The sequence below is a fragment of the Jaculus jaculus genome, chromosome 1, assembly GCF_020740685.1.
Source record: "Jaculus jaculus isolate mJacJac1 chromosome 1, mJacJac1.mat.Y.cur, whole genome shotgun sequence".
In the NCBI taxonomy this organism is placed as follows: Eukaryota; Metazoa; Chordata; class Mammalia; order Rodentia; family Dipodidae; genus Jaculus; species Jaculus jaculus.
The window spans coordinates 174,632,122-174,641,809 of record NC_059102.1 but is presented as its reverse complement, the minus strand read 5'-3'; the positions used below and the strand labels follow the sequence as shown (position 1 = coordinate 174,641,809).

The following is a 9,688-nucleotide window of genomic DNA, read 5'->3' as shown; positions in this document are numbered from 1 at the left end:
ATTCCCTCCCTCCCCACCCCCACACTTTCCCATTTGAAATTCCATTCTCCATCATATTACCTCCCCATTACAATCATTGTAATTACATATATACAATATCAACCTATTAAGTATCCTCCCCCCTTCCTTTCTCTACCCTTTATGTCTCCTTTTTTGAGAGTGACAGACAGATAGACAAAGAAGGAGAGGGAGAGGGAGAGGGAGGAAGGGAGGGAGGGAGGGGGGAGAGAGAGAGAGAGAGAGAGAGAGGGAGGGAGGGAGAGGGGGGAGAGAGAGAGAGAGAGAGAGAGAGAGAGAGAGAGAGGGAGGGAGGGAGAGGGAGAGAGAGAGAGAGAGAGAGAGAGAGAGAGAGAGAGAGAGAGAGAGAGAGAGAATGGGCACACCAGGGCTTCTTGGCATTGCAAATGAACTCCAGATGCATGTGCCCCTTGTGCATCTGGTTAATGTGGGTCCTGGGGAATAGAGCCTTGAACCAGTGTCCTTAGGCTTCATAGTCAAGCACTTAACCGCTAAGCCATCTCTCCAGCCAACTCTGACTTTTTAATGGGTTTCTTAATTTCAATTTTATCAATTACTGACATAATCTTATTTGTTTCTTTCCATTTCATACTTTCAGATTTGGGTTTTTCTTGTTTTTCAGTCTTCAGAAGGACAAATAGGTTATTTATTTGGGATTTGTGCCTTTCTATGAGACATATTGAGCTATAAACAATCCTCTTAGTATCATTTTAGGAATGTCTCATAGGTTTTGGTAAGCTGTATTTTCATTTTCATTCAGTACAAAGAATTTTTTTATTTTACTTTTATTAATTCAAGAACTCATCCATTGTTCAATGTTGCCCTATTAAACTAAGTAGTTTTGTATTTTCTGTAGTTTGTTTTCTTGATTTTTAGCTTTATTGCATTGTGATCATATAGTCATAAGGAGTTACTTAAATTTTCCTAAATTCCTTGAGACTTGCTGTATGTGATCTATTTTAGATAAATTCCCATGGAGCTCTGAGGATTATCAATGCTCTGTGATGTTTGGAAGGAATGTTCTGTAAAAGTCTGTTAGGTAGTTTTGATCTTTGGTTTCCTTTAAATTTTTTGTTTATCTGTTTATTATCTATTTGTCCCACCTTTTGGTGATATTGGCATCACCATTTTTATTTTTATATTTTATTTATTCATCTGCAAGGAGAGACAAAGAAAGAGAGAGGGAGAAAATGGGCATGCCAGGGTTTGTAGGCACTGCAAACAAACTCCAGCTGCATGTACCACTCTGTGCATCTAGCTTTATGTAGGTACTTGGGAATCAAACTGTAGTCATTAGGCTTTGCAGGCAAGCACCTTAACCACTGAGCAATCTCTCCAGCCCACTATCACTACTTTTATGTTGGAATTATCTATGACATTATATCTAGCATATCTTGTTTTATATGATTAGATGTACCTATGTTTTGTGTATTTTTATAATTATAATATGCTCAATGAATTGATTTATATGAAATTAGCTTTATTTATCTCTTCTGGATAACTTTTGTTGGAAGTCTGTTTTCTCATGTATTTGAATAGCCACACATATTTGTTTCTTAATTATATTTGCTTGGAATGTCTTTTTCTATCTTTTCATCCTAAGGTAGTATCTGTTTTTGACTATGAGTTGAGTTCATTGAGGGCAAACAAAAGAATGGATACTGTTTTCTGATCTGATCCAGGATATTAATTTATGCCTTTTGATTGGGTAATTTAGACCATTATATTCAAAGTTAGCATTGAAAGGTATCTATGTGTTAGTCTCTGTTATGTTGATGCTATTGTGGATTTTCATTGTCCTCATTGACTTAAGAAATATTCTAGTTTTTGTTACTTTTTTTCCTGCTTTACAGGTTTGAATATGTTTATCATTCCCTTCAATGTGGAGCATTTGATCTAAGATCCTCTGTAGGGTTGGCTTAATGCTCATAAATTTCTCTAGCTTGTTTTTCTCTCTCTTCTATTATGTGATATTTTTTTTTTTCTGGTTATAGTAGCTGTATTGGCAGTTGTATTAAAAAAAATTGAAATGGGTTTGGCTTTTGGTGTTTCCATGGGGGAAAATGGCTCTTATTCTGATGGGTCTGTGTATGTATGTTATATTTTCTGTATCCTTTATTCTGTGTATTCAGTGCTTTGACTATAATATGATATGGGGAATTTCTTTTCTGGTCCTGTGTATTTGGTATTCTGTATGCCTCTTTTACTTGGATGGATGGACATCTTTTCCTCTAGATTTGGGACACTTCTTTATATCATTTATTAAAATATTTCTATGCAATTGTCCTTAGGTAAGTGTCCTTTATATAGGCACATAATTCAGACACCTAATCTTTTCAGGATGTTCCATATTTCTCTCGTGTTCAGTTTATATATTTTGTGAACTACTCATTATATTTGACTATTTGACAAAATTTCTCATCATTGTCTTCCAGGCTTAATATTCTTTCTTCCACTAGATCCATTCTATTGTTCAAGTTTTCCATAAAGCTATTTGATTTGTATTTTAACATTTCCAGCTTCATTTTAGTGTGGCTTTTCTTTAGGATATTTTTCTGGAGTTTCCTTTAGGTAACTCTTGGATATCCTCTGCTTTGGGATATATATTTCTTGGGAGAGATGCATTGACTTGTTTTTCCATGTTATTTGAGGTTTACTCATCTGAATACAGTGCTTTGCTTAGGTCTTCCTTGCACACCTGAGTTAATTATATAATTGGAACACTTTTTTATTTCTCTGAGTGCATATATCTTTTATGTGCATTGAATTTGTACTGTTCTGTGGATGAGGTGGCCCTAAGTTATCTGCAATTTTACTTGTACTTACAATTAGCTACCAGCCAAAATGGGAGATTTTTGGTTCCTCCTGTCTCACTGAAAGGGGGTTGTTGTATGGAATCTGAACGGTGGACATTTAGCCTCAGATATAGCTCCAGAGGCAGGTAGAATGTGTCCTTGTTTATATGAAAGAGGATATCTATGAAGTGTAACAAGTACCCTATTCCAATTAGGTCCCAGTCAACATGGCAGGTCATGAATGACAACTGGAGTGAGTGGGACAGGACTTCTAAAGGGATTTGACTGCTGTAACTTAGGTTGCACTTGTTTCAATCAAGATTAAGGTCAGATATTCCACAAGAGGTGAATTGGAAAGGGTTGCTAAAATGAGGTAGCTGTCATAAGTGCTGAGGCCTTCTAGAGAAGATGGTAGCTTCTGTGACTTAAATGGTAAAGTGCAGTTTGAGGCTGAAGGGATTCTGAGTCTGTCTAAAGGAAAGTTTTATACTATGGACTTGAAATCAGTATCTATTGAATGCTTTCACTTTTATGTTCCATAATTTCCTGTGTTTTAACTTTTCATTACCTTACTATTATTCAGTATGACACCACTGCTTAGCTATTGGACATATATTTCATGTTATTCAATTTATGTATTTGCCTTGGTTTCATCTTAGGCAAGAATAAGGAAGAAGGTAGGAAGCTAGAATCAACAAACATTAAGAAACATTGGTGGTGATTTAAGTACTAGACTTCTACAAAAGATACTGGAGGGCTGCTTAACATGTGCGAACTTTACTTCCTCTCATATAAATTGTTATTGCTAACATCTACCACATGGGTAGTTATATATATTAACTAAAAGGAAGAAAAACAAATGGCTAATTCCTAAGAAAATGATCAAAATCCTCAACCATCAGTGAAATTAAAATTAAAACAACTACAAAATTCCACCTTACTCCAGAAAGGATGGAAATCATTAAAAAGAATATCAAATGACAGTTAATGTTGGTGAGGATGTGAAGAGAGAGGAAACCTCATTTACTGCTGGTAGTATGCAAAATTGTACAACCACTGTGTGCTATGGCAATCAATACGAAGACTCCTGACAAAGATGAAAACAGAACTACCAACTGACACAGCCATTCTTCTACTGGGCACCTACCCTAAAGGCTCCACTCTTCACTGCAGAGATATTTCCTCAACCATGTTTATACCTGCTCAATTCTCAATTCACAATCACTAAGAACTGGAATCAACCCAGATGCCTATTGTTTGATGGGTGGATGGGTAATGAAGTGTGGTCCATATGCATTACAATACAATAGGTACAATAGAATTCTACTCAGCAGTAAGGAAAATGATAGACGAAATCTGCAGGAAAACGAATGGACTTGGAACAGATCACAGTAAGTGAATTCACACAAGCACAGAAAGGCAAACACCGCATGGTCTCCCACATTTGTAGATCCTAAACTGGAATAGCTTGATCTGCTATCATTACCCCACAAGAAATTCCATGTTTAGTTAAGAAGGATGGAATGGTTTGGGGGGACAGGAATAGGAGCAAAGGGTGAGATATACACAAAATCAAATTCAAAGTGAGTTGGTACCATAGAAACCTTTCTTCTGGGTAGCAGACTAAAAGATACAACCCTCAATAGGACTATGGAAGGATCATCCGGAAAGAAGGGCCCTGGAGGGAGCATATTGAAGCCTAACCTTAAAATATTTGGCACTAGCTGGTAAATCTCAGTACCAGATATGAGTTATAACCCATATTTAGCTATTGATCACAGAGACCTTTGAACTGACTTACTAAGAAACTACAGACAAAATAACCTCTGGTAAGAAATATGTAATCTTGTTTAAAATATTCTGTGACATCTGTAAGCATACTATCAACAAATTGCCTTTCTTTTGAAGATAAAGTAATTCATGTTCTTTCCTTCTCAACATTCATGAAACCATGCAACTGAATGATAAAGTCCCAGAATTCATTCTACTGGGGTTGGCACAAGATCCATTTAGAAAGAAAATAGTATTCACTGTGTTTTTGCTGCTTTATATGGGAACATTATTGGGAAACTTGCTGACTGTTGCTGCCATCAAGACAAGCCCAGATCTCAGGAGTCCCATGTATGTCTTTCTTTTCTATTTATCTTTGTCGGACACCTGCTTCTCCACTTCTACAGCACCAAGAACCATTGCTGATGCCCTTTTGAAGGAAGCCACTATTTCTTTCAGTGAGTACATCATCCAAGTCTTTTCATTTCATTTCTTTGGCTGCTTGGAAATCTTCTTTCTCTTCCTCATGGCCATTGACCACTGTGTGGCCATCTTCAAACCCCTGCACTACATGACCGTCATGAGCCACAGGGTCTGTAGTGTGCTGGTGGCCATGGCCTGGGTGGGATCCTGTGTGCATTCTTTGGCTCAGATATTTCTGGCCTTGAGTTTGCCTCTCTGTGGTTCCAAAGTGATAGATCACTATTTCTGTGACTTGCAGCCCTTGCTGAAACTTGCCTGTACAGACACCTATGTGGTCAACCTGCTCCTGGTGTTCAACAGTGGTGCCATGCATACTGTGAGGTTTTTTTTGTGTGTGTGTGTTCTGATTTTCTTCTATGTCATCATCCTGAGTTCCCTGAGAAAGAACATCATGAATATAATTAAAATATCAGAATATTTTGACCTGAAAAGCCATCATCCATGGTCTAAGCTCATTGGATCAGAGTATTCATAGCAGTGAACAACAGTAACAATTGGTACTACATAAAAGCTAGGGGCAACAAGTGTGTGTGCTATAACATATTCGTGATGATAAAGTAGCACGTGAGGTTTTCTCTCTTTTTGACATTAGTTTCTGTTTCCTTCAATGCAGTGATTATGATTAAGAGTTGTTTCTCATCTTGTAAGTATCTCATATTGAGATTAAACAAAATGCCCTTTTAATCCTTTCTTCATTTGAATAGAAGTAAGATTGCTGTTGATTTGTTTGCCTTTTAAATGAACATTTCTACTAAAAAAAAAAATCTTGGACACCCAATGAGGAGGGTCCCTGCAGAGGGTGGAGGGCAGGGAGGAGGCTATATATGGTACCAACATGGCTGTATTCACACTGTTACACAACTAATAATTCAAAAAATCCTAATGGCATTTCATCAAGGTATAGGTCAAGGGGTTTAGCAAGGGAGCAATCATAGTATAGAAAACAGCAGCTGCTTTATCAGTGGGTAAGGTAGCTGGAGGTCCCATGTCCACAAAAATTCAGAGCACAAAGTAAAAGACAAGCACAGTGATATGGGAGACACATGTGGAGAGTGCTTCCAGTCTCCCCTCAAGGCTGTGGGTCTTTAGGGAACTCAGGATGACCACACAGGAGACTATCAGAAGGAGCAAGTTTAGCAAACAAATGAACCCACTGTTGGCAGCAACAAAGAATGCCAGAGTATGGGTGTTGGTAAAGGCAAGGTTGAGTAAAGTGTTCAGGTCACAAATGAAGTGATCTATGACATTAGGACCACAAAAAGGTAATTGGGTAATGAAAAAAAAATCTATACAACCACATGCAGAAATCCTCCGACCCATGACACTCCCACTAGCAGGTCACACACCCCTGTGTTCATGGTGATTGTGTGGTGTACAAGGTCTTGCAAATGGCCATATGGTGGTCATAGGCCATCACAGTCAGCGAGATGACCGCAGTACCTCCAGAGAAATGTTCTCCAAAGACTTGGGTCATATATTCATTGACTAGTGTTGTCTTCTCTCCATGGAGTGGGTCCACAATCAGTTTTGGAGTGTTAAGAGAGGAGTAGCAGGCATCAACAAAGGAGAGACAGGCCAGGAAGTAGTGCATTGGGAATGCCAACAATGGGTTGCCAGTGATAGTGACTATGATAAGCACATTTTCCACCATAGAGATGATGTAGATGAGCAAACATACAGCAAATATTGTCTTCTGAATCTGAGTTCTGCAGCCTAAGAGAAACTCAATCACATTATTCCTGTCTTCCATATGCTTCATGTGATATTAATTACATTTCCTGAAAAAAACCCTGATAAATCCTAAAATTTATTTAATTTGTACATTCTAGGAATTAATACCTGGATTCTACAAAGTTATGAAATTTAGTGCGATTTTTTTTATTAGTTATGTACACAGTGTATACAGTACTGTTGGTACCATTGTTAGCCTCCTTCCTGTTCACCCTCCTCCACAGGGGCCCTCCTCATTGGGGAACGTGGGTGGTGAATTGTGGGGCTAGACAAGAGTTATGGGTAAGAGGCAATGTCTCTGTGTATAATGACCCAATGTGTGGTTCTAACATTCATTCCACCCCCTCTTCTGCAAATTTCCCTGAACCATGTTGGGTTCATTTTAGGTCTGCTTCAGTGATGGGGTCTTGGGAGCCTCTATGTCTCTGGATATATGGTTTGGTAGGAGTTGAGTATTCTCTGTGTCTATCTCCTTCACCCTTGTGTTGGTACCAGTTTCACCAAGGAAACAGCACTCTTGTTTATTTCCCCACATACTCTTAGTTTAGCTGGGGCCCTTTTGACATGTGATGGGATGATCCTCTCCTTAGAAACTGCATCCACATGAAATAGAGAAGTAAATTCTCCAATAGAGTGTGAAGTGAGTGCCAGATAAATGATATAACCTTTGTTTTTTTAGCTATTGATCAGAGAGACCTACAAGCTTTCCCAGAAGAAGACAGATTTCTGTCAGTGTACTTGATGACCCACCAAAGGTTAGTGGTAAGACCCTACTGCTGAAGACACCAGATGCTGTTGGTAGATACCATGGGGTAGATAACATGGGGTGACCTGGCTGGAATCTGGAAGAGTCAGTCCCCAGACATTTAGCTCGTCTTGTGCTGGAAGTGTTCTACATGAGTGACTGAGGGGAAATGACCAACATCTGTCTAAGCAACTCATTGTCTAAGCTACTCAGCAGCAAACAACCTGATGTGATGCTCATACAAGTGCACTAGTGGCACACAGCTGTTGTGGGAAACCAACTGCTCTTGATTTGGCTAACTGATCTGCTCAGTGGAACAGAACCCGTAGCTGGAGCTGGGAATCAAGTCAGAACCATATCCAAAAATGAGCCCGCTCTCCTATATCAAGCTCCCACCAATTGTGGGCTACAAGAGGGCCAACACATATTAAATTCTCTCTAGTGAGATTTTTTTTTTTTTTTTGATATTGCGAAAAGTGTTCTGAGTACTTCAAATGACATAACTGCCTCCTGGGTAAAAATAAGTGCTGAGTGTACTAGCATGGGCAAATCTGCTAAATCTACTAGGAGGATATCACATGCCTTAAACTGGCTATGATGACTCAGAGTCTGTTGCAGTCCGGTTCGCATTGCTGGTAGGAATCACCCAACCAAGAGTAGCTTCTGGGAAAAAGAGGTTGATTTTGGCTCACAGGCTCGAGGGGAAGCTCCACGATAGCAGGGGAAAAACGATGGCATGAGCAGAAGGTGGACATCACCCTCTGGCCAACATAAGGTGGACCACAGCAACAGGACGGTGTGCCAAACACTGGCATGGGGAAACTGGTTATAAAGCCCATAAGCCCGCCCCCAACAATACACTCCCTCCAGGAGGCATTAATTCCCAAATATCCATCAGCTGGAAACCTAGCATTCAGAACACCTACGTTTATGGGGGACACCTGAATCAAACCACTACAGAGTCCAAACAGAAATTGTAAATTAGATACACAGAGGCAGCTAAAACCATAAAGGGGGGCAAAAGACATCAGCAAAAGCTAAATAATTTTGGCCTTTAACACAGGAAATAGGGAAGAAGGCAATGTAATTAATATTTGAAATTTGACTAGAATTTTAAATGAAGAAGAATTTTGTACATTAATATAGTAAACTGTGTTTTGTCCTTTGGGTAAGCCAGTTAGCACTGGAAATCAGAGAAGGGCTCTAAGGTACCTGAATATTTATCACAGTGACTTTTAGTACTTAAGAAAAAAATATTGCATGAGATAGAGATATGAGTTACAATTTATTTCCTAATTAATTATAAATATATATAATAGCACTTTTATATATTTATTTAGCTATGTTAAGCAATATAAAGCAAAAAAGCTGGGTGTGGTGGTGCATGCCTTAAATCCCAGCAGTTGGGACACAGGAGTAAGAGGATAGCCATGAGTTGGAGGACATCCTGAGACTGCATACTGAATCCCATGTCATCCTGGGCTAGAATGAAACCCTGTCTCAGGAAAAAAAAAAAAAAAAAAAATCAACAAAACAGCACCAGGGCTGGGAGATGGCTGAAAGGTGAAGGTGCTTGCCTGCAAATACTAATGACCTTGGCTTGTTTCCCCAGTACTCACATAAACTCACAGGCACAGAATGGTGCAAGCACCTGGAATTTGCAGCAGCTAGAGACGCTAATATATCCATATTCTAATTCTCTCTCTCCTTGCAAATAACTAAATAAATAAAAAATCCAAAGTTGATATGAAGTACCAGGGAAGTAAAATGAGTGAAACTGTGAAACAACATAAAAGTGTTATTGTTAAATCAATTGTAATACTTGAAAGGAATATGCATATTTCATGGCACTTCAAATACCTGTCTGTTTATAAAGTGAGGCTAAGAATAATGCCTTATGACCTATTATGAAAATTTATTAAAATATACACAATGGTGGGGACAAATATAAGATTTTCACTTTTATAAATACGTATATATTTGTAGATAAATAGAATTCACAACTTTGGGTGATAATAGGAACTTTTAATAAACTCCTGAATCTATTGGGGGACATCTATTCAACCTACCACACAGAGGGAACTTCATACCAATATGAAACAGTTTTTGAAAACCCATTGTTGATTGCTTGAACCTTAAGGCAGTG

General features: G+C 38.6%; 1 protein-coding gene and 1 pseudogene across 1 annotated transcript; one reads left to right on the top strand and one right to left on the bottom strand.

Moving 5' to 3' along the window:
- Nucleotides 1-4,764: 4,764 nt before the first annotated feature.
- Nucleotides 4,765-5,541, top strand: LOC123457664 (olfactory receptor 4C16-like). The gene has a single exon (XM_045141812.1). It carries the CDS (start codon nt 4,765-4,767, stop codon nt 5,539-5,541), a length of 777 nt encoding a protein of 258 aa, XP_044997747.1.
- A 404-nt stretch (nt 5,542-5,945) lies between these two features.
- LOC123457662 lies at nt 5,946-6,816 on the bottom strand (annotated as a pseudogene).
- Nucleotides 6,817-9,688: the final 2,872 nt, after the last annotated feature.

Bases quoted from the DNA above. Each gene is read 5' to 3' on its own strand.
- LOC123457664 (XM_045141812.1), top strand. From the start codon at position 4,765: ATGCAACTGAATGATAAAGTCCCAGAATTCATTCTACTGGGGTTGGCA.